General features: G+C 47.2%; 1 protein-coding gene across 1 annotated transcript in view; it reads right to left on the reverse strand.

Moving 5' to 3' along the window:
* Window positions 1-549: 549 nt before the first annotated feature.
* Window positions 550-19315, reverse strand: part of Ndst1 (N-deacetylase and N-sulfotransferase 1) — a 69548-nt gene continuing 50782 nt past the window's right edge. Inside the window, exons 7-15 of the mRNA XM_045131984.1 lie at window positions 18408-18536; window positions 16911-17093; window positions 15815-15911; window positions 14400-14523; window positions 11574-11748; window positions 8544-8714; window positions 7983-8092; window positions 6224-6326; window positions 550-5529 (exon numbers count right to left, since the gene is read on the reverse strand). Coding sequence (XP_044987919.1) covers window positions 5410-5529; window positions 6224-6326; window positions 7983-8092; window positions 8544-8714; window positions 11574-11748; window positions 14400-14523; window positions 15815-15911; window positions 16911-17093; window positions 18408-18536 — 1212 coding nt within the window. The 3' untranslated portion in view covers window positions 550-5409. The remainder of the gene's footprint in view (window positions 5530-6223; window positions 6327-7982; window positions 8093-8543; window positions 8715-11573; window positions 11749-14399; window positions 14524-15814; window positions 15912-16910; window positions 17094-18407; window positions 18537-19315) is intronic.

Below are 19315 nucleotides of genomic sequence, written 5' to 3' on the forward strand. Positions count from 1 at the left end.
GCAGAGATGGCTCAGCAGTTCATGCACCTGCTTGCAAAGCCTGATGGACTGGGTTCAATTCCCCAGTACCCACACAAAGCCAGATGCACAAAGTGGCACGTGAGTCTGGAATTAATTGGTAGTAGCAAGAGGCCCTGGCATACCATTCTCTTTCTCTTTCTACCTCCCCATCTCTCTTTGCAAATAAATAAATAAAAATATGAAAAACAAAAAAAAATGTGGTTTGTCCAGCCCCTAGTCATGATATGTTGTTTTAGTGGCAAAAACAGTCCTGGACTATGTGTCTCTCCTGAAGGCAATGCCCACTCCCCAGAACTCTGTCAATCCAGTGTGTGCAAAGGCTTTTGGGTCATCTGAGATGCCATATGGCTGTCAGAGCCGAGGTTCAGCTGTGTTTGAAAATGTATCGGTTTATAACCCAAGTGAATGAACTTGACCATGTCAGGATGTATACTGTGTAGCTCTGGACCATGTATTCAGACCTCTCTTCTCTACCATCCCCTGTAGGTCTTTCAGTAAGGTTAGACAAACAGACAAATGGAACCAATGTATATAAACAGAACCCCACTTTATTAGCAGTTAGTTCAAGATTGTACATTAATGGAGGAAGGTTCCCCTGTTTAACACAACCCAAAACGGCTGGTTTAAGAGCCCTCTTCAGGTGAGCTGGGTAGCATGCCCTCTGCAGCCCCTCCCCACACCCTCAGGGAAGGAAACCTCTGTCTGCTCCCAAATGTGCCCCCCACCCACTCAGTTGGCCCTCTCTTCTCCTCTCCCCAGAAAAACCACATGAATTTCATGCACAAATTACAAAAAGGGGCCTTCTTGCCCATAAGAAAAGCTAGCTCAGTCATAGAAAACCCTCTCCACCCTCAGGCTCCTCCAGGTCAGAAAGAGCAAGAGGGGCAAGTTTCTTAGGAGAAAATAATATGATTCTCCCCAGCCCTCATTCCCTGGCTGTCAGCAGAGACTGCACACAGAGCTGGTGCCCAGCCCACAGGGGAACTAAGACATTATAACCTGCCCTTGGAACTGACTGGGGAGGCATCCAGCCCATAGCTGACAGCCCTGAACTCCAGCACTGCCTAGAGCACCTGGACTGCCACCCTCACTGCAACTGGAGCACAGATGCTTCCTGCAGCCCCCATGTCCTCATTCTATAGAAGAGAAACTAAGGCCCTGCAAGACTCTCACAGCCACCCACTGTAGCCAATTAGGACAAAAATGTCACAGATCCTGCTTCGAGTCCACTGTTCTTGTCCTCAACACAGCCTGAATAAAGCACTCTCCATGTAGACCCTTCTCAGCCCAGTAAGAGGCCAATCTCTGCTCCAGTGCACACAGACCATCTAGAAAATGAAGGTCCCAGGACCACAAAACAGAAAGGTGGATGGATAAAACAGAGATGAACGGATAGAAATGGAAAACAAAAGAGAGATAAATGCTATGTTTGGTGCACTGCAGCCAGTCCTTGGGGTCAAAGTGGGCTGCCCACCTTCTCCAAGCTGTAGCCATTCACTCTGACAGTTCAGTGCCCCAGCCCAGCCTCAGAGCCCGAGTCTCTGCATGCTGCAGTGCCCTCTTCCGTCCCTTCCTTCCAGGCCCAGCATGATGCTGCCTTTCCAGGAAGCCCCTTTCCCTCCCCTGAATGGTTTGGCACTTGCTACAAGAGTGAGACACACCTTAGGCAGGAGGAAAATGCCAAATCAACAAAAAAGGCAAAAATATCCCTAAAAATACAGGGGTTAAAGAAGCTAGTATGAGACCAACAAGAAACAATCAGATCTGGAATGTGGGATTTCTACATGACAACAGACCCACTGGCCTTAAATATAGTATCATTTAAAAACACTGATGGGCAAACAGACTTTTCAGCAAAGAGATTTAAAACACACATACATACACTTATAAAATTCAATGGCTGCACCCTGACTTGATCCAATTCTAAAGCCAGGTATAAGTTATTTGGAGGACAACTGAGGGAACTTTGAATACAGATTTCACAGCAGATGCTATTAGGCAATGACTATTATCTTGGTTGTGGTCTTGGTCAGTGAGTAAGAAGACCTTATCTTTTATAGATGCAGGTAGAAGCACCAAGGGGTAAAATATCATGACACCTGCAACTTACCTTTTAAACTAAATCCAAAGCCACACATACACAGAAAGAAAGAGAGAGAGAGAGCAGGAGAGGGAAAGAAATGTGGCAAAATGTTAATAATTTTAAATCTAGATGTTGAATGGTGGGCATTCATCGTCAAATGTTTGGTTAGCCATTCCTGTACTTACTCCTCACTAACACACTTGTGGGGATGGATCTGTGGCGGGACCCATTTTTGCAGGTGAGGCCAGCAGTGTCTTCTGCTGGGAACCAACAAGGCCTCCTTAGAAAACTCAGAAGCACCACTACTTGGCTATCAGGGCTTGAAAGGGGCCATTTTAAACCTTATTCTTATCTTCCATGTGGTCACATGTTTGCCCCATGGAAAGCTCCAGAACCCTGAAAGACTGCAACGGCTGTAGGTGATGCCCACAACTGCACTCACCCTAGGGTAAAAGTGATGGTGAGGACAGCAGCTAGGACAGGGTGGGGGAGTTGCCAGCACAATTTAAACTATTTCTCTCTCACTTTTTTTTTTTTTTTTTTTTTTTTTGGCCAAATGTTTGCAGTGAATCAATGGACATTAAGGATAAACAATACTGCCTGGGCTCACCTTGGCCTTTCTCATCTCCTGGAACTGAGAATACCTAGGACAACTTATCCACATCCCCAGCCCCAATATCTGTAACTGTGGCAGTGTCTGGGCCCAGCAGGGCCTCAAGAAAGACTGGTTAGAGGGAGGGGATATAGCAGCAGCAGCCTACAGACTTACAGAAGGTAGCAGGACCAACACCTGCTCTCAGAAGGAAACTGACCAAAATCTGTAATATCTTTTCTGCTCTCCCAGGGTCTCAAACTGTCTGCTGTCACCTCACACTAGCATCAGGAAGAAATGGAGCTGCCTGACCAACAAGGGTCACTCTGGCTAGCCCAACTCTACTCTTGCAGAATTTCATACCAGAAGGTAGACATCAGAAGAAGGGAGTTGTCATTCTCCCAGATCACAGACCCAGTTCTCACTGAGGGGTGGGAAGCAAGGCTCAGGGTATGCACTGGGGAAGTCTTTGACCCATAGTGAGTCTGTTTCTGGCTTGCAGGCAAGGCATTGTGAGCATGGAAGCAGACATGTCCTCAGGTACTCAATAGGGTTCCAAGGCCCCAGTGAAACACATGATGCAAACATGGCTCTGCACAGTGAAACTGTGTGCTGGTCCCACTAAGCATCCCTCCTTCTTCTCCACGCCAGTGGAGAACTTGAAAAGACAAGCTTGGAATAAAGACCAACTTGGTCACTGGTGGGGAAGGACCTCCCAAGGTGGGAAGAACATGATAAGGGAGCAAATGCAAGTCTGGAAAGGAGAAGGTTCAAAGGCACCTGGCTGGGAAGGAGTGGTTTATCCCCATATCCTGGAATGACCATGGCTGTGACTGAGGAAGGGACAGAAACCTGGAACACAGTAGGGTATCAAGGGTGGGCTCAGAGGCAGTGTAGCATTGGAAGATGAGCACTGAGCTCAGAATCAGGGGTCCTGAGTTCAACTCTTGGCCCTGCTTCCAACAGCTAGGTGACATCAGCCAGTGAGCCACCTGCCCATCCTGAATCTGCTTTATAAACACCACAGGATCCTTCTAAACCCACGATGCTAACATCTTCTGAACAAGACCAGGCTCTCCAAAAGGAATATCCTGGGTGTCAAGTGAGAGCTGAATTGGCAGTTGCAGGGGACCAGGGACAGCCACCCCAGCCTCAGTTACTTCACATTGTTAAAAGGGGAGCAGGAGCAGAACCTAAGCAGAAAACAGCCCCGAGACCCTGGGGTCTACAGAGACCAGCAACAGATCCCCATGGGCATCTTGCTCTAGGGCAGCTCCCAACCTAGCACCATGTAAGGGAGAATGCAAGCCAGCTCTGGGCCCCCCAATCTACTACCCTATCCCTGGCTATTCCCTGTGGACAAAACATCCCAGGGACATTGGGCTTTGTAGATTCAGACTTCCTGGGGAGAGTTGGTCTTCCCTGTTCATGTCACCATCTCTGTCCCCTCTATGAGACAGGGAACAGATCTTCATCCCATCTCCCTAAGGCCCAGACTTCCCTCCCTTCCACCTCATACCTAGCCTTAAGATACCCTTTGAGGCTGGGGCTTGCCACCATTGTGTATGACTGACTTAAAAACAAACATAACCAAAAAATAAAATATGTGTGTGTGTGTGTGTGTAAGTATGTATGTATGTATGTATACACATATACATACACACACACATACATACATATATATGTATATATACATATACACACACACATATATGAAACACAGTGTAACCCTAGCACCCAGGGTATAAACTCTGGCACCAAGAACAAAAACAAAATATTAAACTACTTTAGCTTCTTAGTATTTGGGAGGTTAAGAGGAGGTCTCTGGGGACCCTCAGCCACAGGTCACTGGGCAAAGCAGCAGATGGCAGTCTTGCTAACTGCCATGACTGCCAAGCTAAGGTGGTGGGTGTGGGATGAAGTATGTACATGGGAACATGGACACTGGCAGACTCCCGACCTGCCTCAGCCTTTACCACAGGAAACACCACATGTCACATCCAGAGTGAAGAAAAGGGGCAGAACCAAAGCCTGAGTCTCTGGCCCAGTGGCATGGCCTAGAGGAGGCCTTGAGCACTGGAACTTTGGGTGGGTACTGGAGGGACCAGAGAGTCTTTTCCCCCAAAGGAAGGTGAGACTTGACAGTATTAACCCAAATGTCCTTTCAAGGTGACCACCCTCACATACAACCCAGGGACTGCTTCTAGGTGACCGGCTTGGCATGGCCTGACTCAAAACCCTTAGGAATGTGGCTAGTCTTTTCTCCCTGGTTTGACAAAAGACCCAGCTGCACTCAGGGAAACATGGCAGCTAATACTGAGGGGACATCCTGCTGGAGCAGGGAGCAGTGGGACAATGGAAAGGGAATGGGTGGTAGAACACAGTGAGGAACAGGAGAGAGTCTCCTGGACTCCTCCCTCCAGGAAGCAGCCTTCCACCAACAGGAAGTGGCCTCCTCAGCTGGGAGGCTGTGAACGGAATGGACCTCTGGCATCAGGGAGGTCCTGTAGGCCACAGATCCAGCAGTGGAGGCTCCAAGGCGCTTGTGGACCTGCCCAGGCTTCTGGCCCCAAATGGACCTTAGCAGAGTATTGCTGATCGTGCTTGGCCAGCAGGGCCCAGCTTCCCTCTTGGCAGGTCAGTCTGGATCAGTGTGAGGCAGGACACTGTGGCCTGCCATCACAAACATCTGTCTGGCTGTGGTGGCACGAGGCTACCTGGTGTTCTGGAGGTCCTCCCGCAGCCAGGTGGGCAGTGTCTGGCCCATCTTGTACAGCAGCTTGGAGAGCTCGATGTTGTGGTCCCGGTAGTAATCCTTCAGGAAGGCTCGGGACTATAGCAAGAAGAAGGCTCAGGTTGGGAAGACAAGCAGGTTCAAGCGTGACCCTGCCGTTAACCCCATGATCTGGCCTCAGGCCATACATTACTGACTTATTTCCAATCTTCTTGTGAAGAGTAGCCTCAGAGAAAACACCCATGTGGGAGAAGCCCCAAAGTACAGGGCACAAGGTCAAAATTTTTGTGACAGGCAAAAGCAAGCATTCATCAGAACCAAAGGAAAACAGGAAGAGGGAAATAGAACAAGATCTTCCTGTGTATGTGTGTGCACACAATGTCCTCCCCTACAAGAGTGATCTAGCCTTCTATTCCACAGGCCCAAATCCTTGGGTACAGTCCCCAACTTGACCTCTTTACTCCATAACTACACCTTGCCCAGCACATGTATGGACACCCCCTTCCTTGGGCTCCCCCTGGACTAGGGAGTCCTGGGAGGCAGAGCATAGCATCTGCTTCATCCTCAGGACCTACAGAGCTGCTCTGTGCATAAGGTAATTGACACTTGCTTGACTAGAGCAATTCTGACCACTATGGCCGAGCCTGCATTTCCTCCTCTAGATAATGACCAATGCCCAAGAAACACAAAGGCCAGTGCCATGCTGCATGGCATAAAGGGGATAAAAGGCCTCCCCCAAGCAGAACCCCTCCCTACTCACCCCAATGCCATGGGCAGTGTGTCTACTACTTACATCCAAGTCCATCTCTGGGTATTTCCGTCCCTTGCTTTTGCCCAGACACTTGGTTTTTCCTCCTTCAAGCAGTTGGCACCAAAACCCTTTCTTTGGGTCAAACCTATGGAGATGGGAAACCTGTGGGTGAGTGCCCCAGCCCTCTCCCCCAAGAACACGTCCACAGACCTGTAATACCAGCAGTCTCCACCCACCCACCCACCCATCCACACACTGGGTCATATGCAGACTTTAGGCTGACATGTGCCACCTATGGCCTAAGTGTGGCCTAGACAGGCTACGTGCCTTTCTCCCAGCAAAAGCACCCCATGTTCCAGACCACTTGAGACTACACAAACAGCTCAAGTTCCTTTCCAAACTCATAATGTGGACTCTTTCCCTTTCTGCATGATCCTAGGAGGTGTTTTCAAAACATTCCCTAATTTATCTCAGAGAAGCCTCTTTCATTTTCTTTTCTGTTTTTTATTTTTAAACCCAAAATAGTCTTCTTTACCCTCGCCCCAACTTCAAAATGATAGCAGCAGCCAGGTGTGGCAATACACACCTTTAAAGCACTTGGGAGATTGAGGTAGGAGGATCACCAGGCTAGCTTGGGCTACAGAGTTAAATTCCAGGTAACTCTGTGGTAGAGTGAAACCTTGCCTTAAAAAGAAAAAAAAGAAAGTGCCGGGCGTGGTGGTGCACACCTTTAATCCCAGCACTTGGGAGGCAGAGGTAGGAAGATCACCATGAGTTCAAGGCCATCCTAAAACTACATAGTGAATTCCAAGTCAGCCTGGACTAAAGTGAAACCCTACCTCAAACAAACAAACAAAATGCCAGCCACATACATACTGTCATTAAATACAGTGACCCTCAAAGGTAAGAGTTATACCCTACAGAAGGGGAAACAGAGGCTTCAAAATCCAGGGTCACAGAACTTAGTGATGGGTTTGGGGTCCTAATGTAGACATTGGTGACACATTACCCATACCCAGGGTGCCACACTTCCTACATCCAAGTAAAGCACTGACTTCCTTGCTTCACCTTCAATACCCATGACAATGAGAAGGGAATATTCCCAGGAAAGCAGCCAATAAGAATGACTTTCAAAGGGGAAAGTGGGGGTGGGGAGGGAGGGAATTACCATGGGATTTTTTTATAATCATGGAAAATGCTAATAAAAATTTTAAAAAAAAGAATGACTTTATTCTTCCTTCTTTTGGGACTCCTCAGACTGCAAATGTCACCCATCTGTGACACAGCACTGGAGGGCAGCCTCTCCCAGTACCAAGCCCTTGTAACCTAGGCCAGTACTTACTATGAGAAGGCATTCTCAACACATTTGTCCCAGGTTCTAGGTAAGTGGGCCTATGAACTTTCAACAGTAGTATTTCTTTCACTAACATGACACTTAAAGTCAAAGCCTAATGCTAGAAATCCATGTGGAAGTTGGGGGTGCTTGCTGGTCTACCTCACATAGATAAAACACCTTGAAAATGTTCAGCCCAGACTGAACCGAAATGAACTGAACAGTAGGCTCCAGGGTAGGGTGACCAGAGCAGAAACTTTTCTCAAGTTTACAGCTTTGATAGGACATAAGCCACATTGGCATTAGCTTTTCTGCTGAAGGGTCATCATGGAAGAACTATTGTATGCTCTCTCAACCTTGCCATCTTCACCAACCCTGTGTCTCTCCCAGTGATGCAAGCCTTTATTTTCTTGGCCCAGGTGCCAGGCCAGTGAAATTACCCTGTTGGAAGGTCAAGGGAACACTTACGCCAAGGTTTTGTGGTAGTCAATGGTGCTGGTCACTCCAAGGAATTTCTGCACCGTGTCCATCACTTTGGCAGGTTCTGTTCGCAGCAATTTGCCATCCAAGACCAGAATCTAGAAAGAAAGGAGAAAAGCTCTTTGGACTCATTTTTAGCCCAGGGGCAAAGTTCCATTGTAGCAAGAACAAGGTGGGCTACAAACACACTTTACACCCTTCTCAGTATACTAGCTCCTCGAACTTGGACCTGCAGGTATCTCTGACCAAGGTTCAGTTCTCTGTGCCTAACTCCCTCTGCCAGCTTCCCAGACCCATGTAACCCACTCCCAGGATATAAGCTAGTAACATAGGCCTGCCTACACCTAACAAGTCTACAGCATTCCCCCTCCCCTTCCAAGCCTCCAGCCCACACCAGTTTTTCAGTCTGAGGTTTCTCTAAAAGGCCTCCAATGATCTAATGTCTACCACTCCCATCAGGCTCCTCTTCCCAGCTTCCTACTCAAGATTTTCCAGGTCCCCTTAGACTGAAGTCACACCCCATCCCAAAAGACAGGGAAAGACAGCTACCTGGTTGGCATGAAAGGCGCCGAGCCAGCGCTCAATGTGGGTGGCATACCAACCAGGAACCAGGCAGCGGTTCTGGAGGGCACGCAGTTTTGAGGACACATCAGGGCCAGCTGTGATCACCTCATGGAAGGTATACTTCAGGGCCACTGGGTCATCATGGGCTCGCTGGTGCTGTAGGCAAGGGAAGAAGGTAAGTATGCCACAGGAAGCAAAAGGAACAGGCCTTTGTAAAACAGAAGCCCATGATGTGGCCAGGAGGTCCTGGGCTGATGTCTTGGGTCTGTCTCTCATAGCTGTTTGGCCTTAGGGTGTCACTAGCCCTAGAACCTCAGGATCTTGTCTTTTTAGGGTGAGAGTTGAGCTACATCAGGTTCCCAAACAATGATCACTGAAAGCCTCTGAGATTCTTGCTGTACAATAAACCAGCACATGCCAATGTCAACATTGTTTTTCAAGTCAATTTACTTTAAAAATACCTTAATACCACCTCTATAAATGGAAAACTAGAATCAGGTATCATTTGCAAATGCCAGCAAATATGAACATCTGCTCCAGGCCCTATAGCCAAAGCTCCCACAGCATTTGTTGAAACAGAGTATGGCCTGTTAGAAAGGACATGAGAGCCACTGGCACCAAATGGAGTACTTTCCTTTATGAAAGCCCTGGATTTTATCCCCACCACCAAAAAAATAAAAATAAAAGCCGGATGTGGTGGTGTACACTTTTAATCCCAGCACTCAGGAGGCAGAGGTAGGAGGATCTCCATGAGTTCGAGGCCACTCTGAGACTATATAGTTAATTCCAGGCCAGCCTGGATCAGAGTGAAACCCTACCTCAAAAGACCAAGTAAATAAATAAATAAATGAATAAATAAATAAATAAATAGATTGGGAAAAACTATAAAAGGGGTAATGGCAGGTCTGATATATGTAGAACCATACTGTGGACCATCAGCATCTGTACAATTCTTACAGTCCAACGCCAGAGGTCAGGGACCTGTCCATCAGGTGATCTCCAACCTACCCTGTTCATTGAGGATCACACATAGGGCAGGATGGGCCAGGCAATACCATACATGATGGTATCCCACTCTTCCTGACCTCCTTAAGACAGGCCAGCACCCTTTCTCTCCTCCCAGCACCTTCTTGGATTATTCACTCATCTGACAATAGACATGAAAAAGAATAAGGTCTTACGTTTAACAAGACCTGTATTCAAAATGTCACCACATGAAACCTGCTGAATCCTGGCTTTCTTATCTGTGCAAAGAGGACAAATATACATTCACTGTAGTGGTTTGAATTTAAATGTCTCCCATAGCCTTAGATATTTTTTATTAAGAGTAAGCTTCCTTGAGCTGGAGAGATGGCTCAGTGGCTAAGGCACTTATCGGAAAAGCCAAAAGACACAGGTTCAATTCCCTAGTAACCACGTAAAGCCATATGCACAAGGTGCATCTGGAAATCATGTGCAGTGGCTATAGAGGCCCTGGCGTGCCCATCCTCTTTGCCTCACCCTTCCTCTCTCTCTCTCTAATAAATAAAGTATTTTTAATTTAAAAAAAAAAGATTAAACTTCCTACTTAGTCTTTAGCAGGCAGAGCTTTGCCAGAGGAGGTATATCACTGGGGATGGATCTTCAGTCCAGCCCTACTAGGTATGTTAAGAGTCACCTTGTGCTTGTTGGTGTTGGCTTCTCTTTCTCTGCTGTGGATGTATGCTGAAGTCAGCCAGCTTCTTCTGCCATGACAAAGCTTCCCCTGAAATCTCTAAGCCTAAAAGAAACCTTTTCCTCTCATAAATTGCTTCTGATCTGATGTTTTTACTAGCAATGAGAAGGCATCTGCAATACACTCACACACACACACCCTCTTGCCTTCTAGAAAACTACTGTGACATTCCAGTGAGGTTGCGTAAGTCAAGTGTTATCATGAGTGTCATGAATACCAACCAGGGGACTGACTGGACACTTGTGATTTTCTTGATGGCCTACATGCTCACACATGAAAGCAGGCCACCAGCCCTCAGTGTCTTGCTGGAGGCCAGGAGCACAACAGGCAAGAAGAGAAGCTACATTCTGGATTTCCCTGAAAGACAATGCCCACAGGAAAATGGGTTATCACAGCATAAGCCAGGTCCTTAGAGTACAAGAGGCAAAAAGGGCGCCCCACACCCCATTCTCAGGGAGTGACTATAGGGTGTCTGAGAGAAAATCTGCCCTGTGGACCACACAACACAGCAAGGTCCCAGGAAGAAGCCACTGAAGCATCAAGTGAGGATGCAAGTAGGGTGGCAGGGAAACTGCAGGCCACAAGAGACCTTTCCAGCCAGGACAGTGGACATCTCCCAGGTTATGGGCTAAAGCTCAGATGTCTCCTCATACCAAGGCACCAGGATCATTTCTAAGTTACAGTTCTTGGTGGTGTGGGACACTCTCAGAGAGACTTGTGAGCAGAAGAAGGCCACCCCCATCAGCCTCCACATCAGACTAGGAAACATCCCTGGAAGCCCAGCAGACTGCCCTCAGAAAAAATTGAGTCAGGTCACAGAAAAGCAAGGAAGTTCTGCTTGCCACACACCTGGTGTGAGGACTATGATTCATTTTCCTCAAGCTCATATTATAGGCCAGGTGATCTTTTGAATTCCCTGTCCCCTCCAGGCAAGTCCCATCCTCCTCTGAGCTATCTCTGCCTGCCACCATGACTGGTGAGGAATCTACAGTTAGCATGGGCTAGATTGCTGCTTGTCAAATCCAGGCTGTGTTGAGCTTATGGATTTTGTGGCGGGTAGAATCCCAGGCAAGACCCATGTGAAGCTGGGGATTGGCAGGTAGCTGGTGGTTGACATTAAGCATCAATTCTGCCTGTCACCACTGCTAGGCCAGAAGTGCCGTGGAGGCAAAATGATTCTCCCCCATTACCATATACCAGGCACCTTCCGGGCTGTTCACAGTGGTGCTCGTCCAGTATTGGTTGGGTGAGCTTTGCACAAAGCCCACATGCCCCTAGGAATCTGGCCTTAGCACACTCACCTGGTACCAGGAATAGGCTCGATCAGCTGGGTTGATGAGAATGGTAAGGATCTTGGCTTTGGGCAACAGGGCAGCTGCCCGTCGTGGTGCCACTTCTGAATCAAAGTAGTTGGCACTTTTCTCAAAGTAGAAGTCAGATGTGGTGTTGGAAGGGATAGGAAAGAACTCCATGTACCTGCAGGAAGCCCAAAGGTGGAGCTCAAGGTCAAAGCTCATGAAGAAGGGGCAGGAGGAATGCAGCATGACAGGGTGAGGGTTGCTGGGGAAGGAGAAATACTTCCTCAGAAAGCAAGCAAGTCACACTGCCCCAATCAATTAGGGTTTGTTTCTTTCTAGGAGTGGCTATTATTCTAGGAATGGTCTCATACTCCAAATTTGTTCCTTTTTAGTGACCATGGAGTCAGGAAAATCTGAAGATTCGTGAGGGTGTGAAGTGGGTTGTGGGGCCTGGGGAGAGAATTCTGTCATACATCCTAAACTCTAGGCACTCTCACAGCTAAAAGGCCAGGCCTGACTTCTGCCTCTAGGGCAAGCTAGGCTCAGAGCAACACCCACCCAGAGTAGACCAGCCCAGGAGAGAGAAGCCCTCACTGCTTCCAAGCCTGGAATGGTGTTTTCTAACCTGTCCCTGTGGACCTGGAAACAGGGGAAGGAGACCCTCCTGCGACCCCTACCCCCAATCCAGCCCACTGTGGGCGAACACAGCTTTCCATCTAATGTCAAATCTCCCACCCAGAAGTCCACACCCTCCTGGAAACGCAAAATCAGTATACAAATTTGGGGATTTGTGAAAAACAAAGTATAACTTAAAGGTACAGCATCTCTTCTCTTCTGTGACGGGGGTTTCTCCAAAGTTGTCCTAAGGATCCTTTAGCAGAATTATCTGGGGCTTGAGTCTAACAAATCTTGGGAATGGGGTCAATAAATCATCTCTCCCTCACCTCTTTCTCCCTCTTTATCTCCCTCTCTTGTGCGTGTGGGGGGTATGTGTGTGTGTGTATGTGTGGTGTGCATGCACGTTTATCTATTGTGGGTATGTACAAACGTAGTATATGTACATGTGGAAGCCAGAAATAGATGTCAGGTATTTTCTTCTGTTGTTTAGCACTTTATTTTTTTAAGAAGATAATAAATATTCATTCATTTGACAACTATTCTGTGCTTGGCACTTTTTTTTTTAATCATGGAAGATACAGCAGTAAACAAAACCTACCTAGTCCTTTTCTTCCTGAAATTCACATTCCTATGATAGGACTGTTTTTTCCTTCTATTTCTAATTTTTTTCGTGTGAGAGAGACAGAATTGGCACACCAGGTCCTCTAGCCACTGCAACTGAACTCCAGACACATGTGCTACCTTGTGTACATGTGTCATCTTGTGTGTCAGACTTATGTGAGTTCTGGGGAATCAAAAGGCATCTCTCTAGACCTCCACCTTATTTTTTGAGACAGGGTCTCTCACTGAGCCTAGAGCTCACCCATTCAGCTAGACTACCTAGCCAGTAGGTTCTAGGGATCCTCCTGTCTCTGCCTCCCCACCACTGGGATTATAGATGTACTTGGCTTTTACATGGCTGTATGTACAGCAAGCACTTTATCAATTGAGCCATCTCTTCAGCCCCTCCTCTTTTTTTTTTTAACCAATTGTCTTCATTTATAATTATGACCTCAGAAAATACAGGCTGTGTTTCCTAGGCTTGGAGCTATACATTAGCAAACCTAACCTTTAACCTTCTTGGTGTAAGTGTTCACATACTACATGCTAGCGAGCTGCTGAATGCCCTGGGGTAAGATGGTTGGGTAGAGAGGCCTTTACCATGTGGACAGCTCACCTACATTAACCTTTCTAAATTCCCAAACGTGCTGACTTATAATTATACATCTGGCCGGGCGTGGTGGCGCACGCCTTTAATCCCAGCACTCGGGAGGCAGAGGTAGGAGGACTGCCATGAGTTCAAGGTCACCCTGAGATGACAGAGTTAATTCCAGGTCAGCCTGGACCAGAGTGAGACCCTACCTCGAAAAAACAAAAAAAAAAAATAAAAAAAAAAATAATTATACATCTGGCCACAAGAGGCTCTAGGTAAGAGAGTGGCATGTAAGAGAAATTTAGAAACATAGGACAGATAAATAGGCAGATGATAAGTAGATAAAAGAAATAGAAAAAACACGCCCCCCCCAAAACACATAGAAGGCCTATATCCCTCTACCCAAGGAACTTATTACATAAGAATAATAAATAATGGTAACATATGAACATATAAGTCTTATAAAAGAGATAGCAAAGAAAGATACAAATTGAAAAACTGGATAGAAAAGCTATCCCATGTTGCCCTTCCCTGTATACACAACGACCTCTAGGGAAAGTTCTGGTGGAAAGTGTGACTCTACTGACCCCCAGGGAGGCCCTGCAGGGCCCACAAGAACCCCTCTTTCCTTGCAGCTGGGCCTCATGCTTATGAAGGGCCAGCTCTATCAGATACTTGGATTTTCACCCTGTTGTAACCAGCCGGCCTTGGCACTTGGGCAAGACCTTCCCTCCTGAGGACTCAGATGTTGCTGTGCAGATAGGGAGGGACTGGACACCCCTTCAGCACTCTCTGACCATGAGCCATACTGCAAAGGGCAAAGGACATCATCTAGTGTCCTGTTTGCAATAACACTCTCACTCTGACTCAAAGGTCAATGTGCCTTGTCTCTGTTTACAGGAACTTCAGCTGCGTGTGAGCAAACACCAGCTGCTTCCTGCTGTGAACACAGAGGCCTCCCCAGCTGGCTCCATGATTGCCTTCCTAGCCTGCTGGAGATAGAAAGGGCACTCACTCACCAGTCGATGCCTTTGTGATAGTTGTGGCCATTAAAAAACTGGATCTCCTCAAAGGTCTCAGAGCTGGGGTAGTTGCTGCTGAGGTCTGGGTGCATGCCCAGGAACAGGTAGAGGGCCGTGGTGCCTATAGGAGGGGAGGCAGCTGAAATTTTGGCCCAGCCTCCAACAGAACAGAGTCTGCATTTTGGGCCTAGCTCCCCAGTACTTGCTGGGAGGTCCTAGGAAAATCGTTCCTTTCTCTGGGTCTGTTTCCTTATCAGTACAATAGAAGACTGTATTAAATCCAGGGTGGCAAATACAGGGCACCCATACAAACACCCTGACTCTTGTACCCTTACAGACATGACTAACCCATTATAGCCTCCTTCATCATTAAACAGGGACTCGGCCTCAGCATCTCTCTCATCATAGCACTCTAGTCCCAGCTTACTGTTTCATCAGAATCTCGGAACTAGATCTTCCTGTGGTGTGGTCAGCTCTTGGCCTTTGTCCGCATGGACAGTTGGGAACAACCCAAAGAAAAGGAAGCTCAGGCCTATTGATGTGAAATTCTTTCTCTTTTTTGTTTTTATTTGCTTATTTGTTTGTTGCTGTTGTTACCTAGCAAGGTCATGCTGTGTAGCCCAGGCTAACCTCCAATTTACAATCCTGCTACATCAATTTGTTTTGAGTACTAGGACTATAGACATGTGTCACTATGTCCAGCTAATATGAAACTCTCCATGAGCCAGGAAATCCATCCTCTCCTGTGAGTGCCTCTCCTCACTCCAGCTTCTCCTCTCTTGTCCTTAGGAGACCCTTCATTCATTCCCTGGGTGTTCTTCCTCTTCTCTCTTCCCCAGGAGACCCTTCATTCATTCCCAGAGTATTCTCTCTGTAACCCAGAAGGAGGCTATAGGCTTTGGAATCATAGAGAACAGGCCTAAGACATGGAACTGTCATTTGCAGAAAGTCACTTAATTTCACTGAACCTTGAGTTTCTGTCTGTAAAATGCAGCTCCCATCTGTGCCTTACACATTCATGCCAATGGAAAATGCCTAGCAATAGTGTTAGTGCTTCTTTCTCCTGTACTTCTGGCAAACATGATTAAATGACTCTTTGCACTGACGCAGTTTTGACAAACACTGCTCAGACTTGCAGAGCAGCTGATCTGGACTTTCTGCCTGGGCTCAGAAACTTCCAGAACATGGAAAGCTCCCTGAGGCTGTGGTTCAACACAAACAGAACACCATATTTTTTCCTCTACTTTCACCACCCACACTGATAAGAAATCCATGCTTGCCCCAACTCTGCCCCCACCTCTGGGGAAAAAGATAAAATATTTGGGAATGGGACCACAGCAAGGCAACTCCCAGAATTCTGTGGCTAAGAAAGCAAGTAGTAGGGAGACTGGGCCAAAGATCAAGAGACCTGCCTGTTTTCTGGGGGCCAATGATGAGGAGCTTTGGGAAACGGTCACACGTTTTCTCCTTGGACCAGATGTCTTTGTGGCGTTTGTCCTCACAGGGGTCCTAAAATAACAAAGGAAGGGATGTGAGAGAGGTCCAGAAACCCATGAATGGACTCTCGCTGCAGGTAGGGTGTGGCTCTTAAAGCCCTGTCTGACAGACCTGACACCTCCCTAAGCCTCATCACATCCCCACCTCTAGATACCATGTAACAACAGGCAGGGACCACTGTGAGTTAGTATCATGTCCCCCACAGATACCACTGTGAGTTAGTATCACGTCCCCCACAGAGACCATTGTGAGTGAGTATCACGTCCCCCCCAGAACCTGGCAAGTGTTCAGCTGTGGGCTTGGAGCTAACAAGAACTCACAAATACTTGTTGACATTAGCTAGACAAGCACTGTCTGAACTAGGGTTCAGTAAACTCTCTCTATGGAGCCTGACAGGCCTCTTGGGAAATGTTCAGTAAACACTGTAGGCTTGAAGTATTCTCTGGTCTCTGTGGCAGCTTACTTGACTCTGCTGGGGTACCACACAAGTAGGCAGGTAGACTAAGAAGGAGTATGACTAGCTGCCAACAGAATGTTTACAGAGACAGGCCAAGGGCCAGATTTAGCCCAAGAGTGATTGTGTAAATTCCTACTCTGACTATAGCTTCTGCTTTCAATTTTTAGTAGCCCCCAAGTACAGACTTACTTTCCTCAGGACTGCCCCAAACTTGCCCTTGAGCCCCTTTTCAGTGGCTCTGAACCCATTGCAATTAAAGGGCAAGAAGAGACTATGTGAGTGTCCACTCAGGCAGAGAAGATGCTCTTGATACTTTATCCACATGAGGCTTACCCCCAACTCTGAGGGGGCATGCACACAAGTCTGCAGGGGGAGACATGTATGATATGTACACTGTACATATGTGTGCCCAGGAGTGTACCAACACTGCTGAGCAAACATACTCAAGAGAGTATGAGGTGTGAGAAAAAAGCCTCAAGCCCACACCTGAGGCAAATGTCTGGGAGCAGAGGGCATGCTATCCCTGCAGCAAGGTGCTAGGCCATCCTGCCCACCTGCCAGAGTGGGTCCTTCTCCTCAGAAAAGATCTGGAAGTACTTCTGGGCCAGCTGCACTGGGGGCAGCGTCTGCAGCCTCAGGTTGGTCCAAGAATGCAGGAAGCGCACCAGGTGCTTGAAGGTGTACAGTCCCAGGCGGTCATTCCCATAGTTGGATAAGTGTGTCATGAAGATGCTGATCTGCTCCAGGGAAAGTGAAGGGAAGCAGTACTTACTGGTCAGCCTCTGAGCCGCTCTCACCCCCACCTCTGACCCTTCAAGCTACTGGTGACCAGTGTAAGGTATACTGGTGGGTCACACAGGACCTAAAACACAGCCAGGAAAAACTGGGGTCTGATGGGCTGCTAATTACAGGCTTAGGGTAGGAGGCTGAGACAGGACTTATTTGTAATAAATCTGGAGCAGGAGGTATGCACAGAAGATGAGGAATGATACTTATTCAATACTGCCAAAGTTAACATTTGTTAATAGCAGTTACTTCTAATTTACAGGTAGGAAAGAGAGGTCTAAAAAGCTCCAAGTGAATTGTGCATATGTATATGCATGTGTGTGCATGGGCATACAAACAAATAAAGACTAGATAGAGAACGTGCACCAAAAAAAGCTAGTACTTCTGTATTAAAGTGTACAATTTCAGGGCTGTAGAGATGGCTCAGTGGTTACTTGCAAAGCCTAACAGCTTGAGTTTGATTGCCCAGTACCCATGTAAAATCAAATACACAAAGTGGTACATGCGCCTGGAGTTCTATATGCAGTACTAAGAAGTAGCAAAAGGCCCTGGTGTGACCATATTCAGTCACTCTCTGAAACCCCCCCTTTAAATAAATAAATAATTTTTTTAAAGTATACAATTATGGGGGCTGAAGAGATGGCTTAGTGATTAAGCATTTGCCTGTGAAGCCTAAGGGTCCTGGTTCAAGGCTCAATTCCCCAGTACCCAGGTAAGCCAGATACACAAGGTGGCACATGCATTTGGAGTTCATGTGCAGTGGCGGAATTCCCTGGTGTGCCCATTCTTTCTCTCTCTCTCTGTTGCTCTAAAATAACTAAATAAAAACAAAAAAATTTAAGTGTATAATTACATGAGCTGGAGAGATGGCTTAGCAGGTAAGGCACTTGCCTTCGAAGCCTAAGGAGCCAGGTTCAATTTCCCAGTACCCACATAAGCCAGATGTACAAGGTGGCGCAAGCATCTGGAGTTCCTCTGCAGTGGCTAGAGGCCCTAGCGTGCCCATTCTTTACCTGCCTTTCTTTCTCTCTGTCTAATAAACAAATATTTTAAAAGTATACAATTACAACAGAGAAAAAAGAAAGCTGCAATGCTTTAGTCCAAATCACACAGCAAGGAGGGCCAATGCCAGAACTGGAGAGTGGACTTCCCAATACCCAGGCCTTTACATTTGCTTCTCTACTTTTCCATAGCAAGAAGCCTTATCAGCTATAGGCAGGCTGTCAGTGCCCAGCCCCACAACCAGCCTCAGGAGAAGCACTCACAGGATTGAGAAGCACAGTAAGGAAGAGCTCGCCCCCATTAATGATCTTGTCCAGCTCACTAGAACCACCAGGATACTCATTGTAGAAGATGGTGTGTGTGAAGAGGCCACAGGTCTGCCGTGGAAGGACCTGAAAGGGACAAAAAGGGAAGCTATGGCACAGTCAGTGGCCAAATCCTACCTGGACAATCACCTCTGTGACATCCTCTACCACCTGCCACAAACAGTCAGAACAAGCCTTACTCTGAGCCTTAGCACTTGCTGCTTTCGCAGGCCTGGATGCTCTTCCTATTATAGACTTTACACTATTACGACTTTATTGTCTACCCCTGCCACAGACCAGAGGCTTGTTAGGATTTTGTGTATTTCTGTGTCCCATGTCCCCCAAGAAGGGGCAGATGCATAGCAAAGCTCAAGAGGAGTTTTTGTTTTGTTTTTTTTCCCCAAGGTAGGGTCTCACTCAAGGCCAGGCTGACCTGGAATTCACTATGTAGTCTCAGGGTGGCCTCAAACTCACGGTGATCCTCCTACCTCTGCTTCCCGAGTGCTGGAATTAAAGACACGTGCCACCATGTGCAGCTAAAGAGGAGTTTTGAAACAATCAAATGAATGTGACAGAAATCTGCCTCACATCCTCATCAGACCCCTTTTAAAGAATGCTCACTCTGACCATGTGTGGTAGCACACGGCTTTTAATCCCAGTATTTGGGAGGCAAAGGTAGGAGGATTGCCATGAGTTCAAGGCTGCCTTGAGATACATAGTGAATTCCAGGTCAGCCTGAGCTACAGGCAAGACCCTACCTCAAAAAAAAAAAAAAAAAAAAAAAAAAAACCTCACTCTGATCACCTGTCACAGAAGCTAAGGAGCCTCAGATGCAAAGCTGACCCTAAACCAGGTAATCATAGCCA

This window comes from Jaculus jaculus, chromosome 13, assembly GCF_020740685.1.
Source record: "Jaculus jaculus isolate mJacJac1 chromosome 13, mJacJac1.mat.Y.cur, whole genome shotgun sequence".
NCBI classification, from domain to species: Eukaryota; Metazoa; Chordata; class Mammalia; order Rodentia; family Dipodidae; genus Jaculus; species Jaculus jaculus.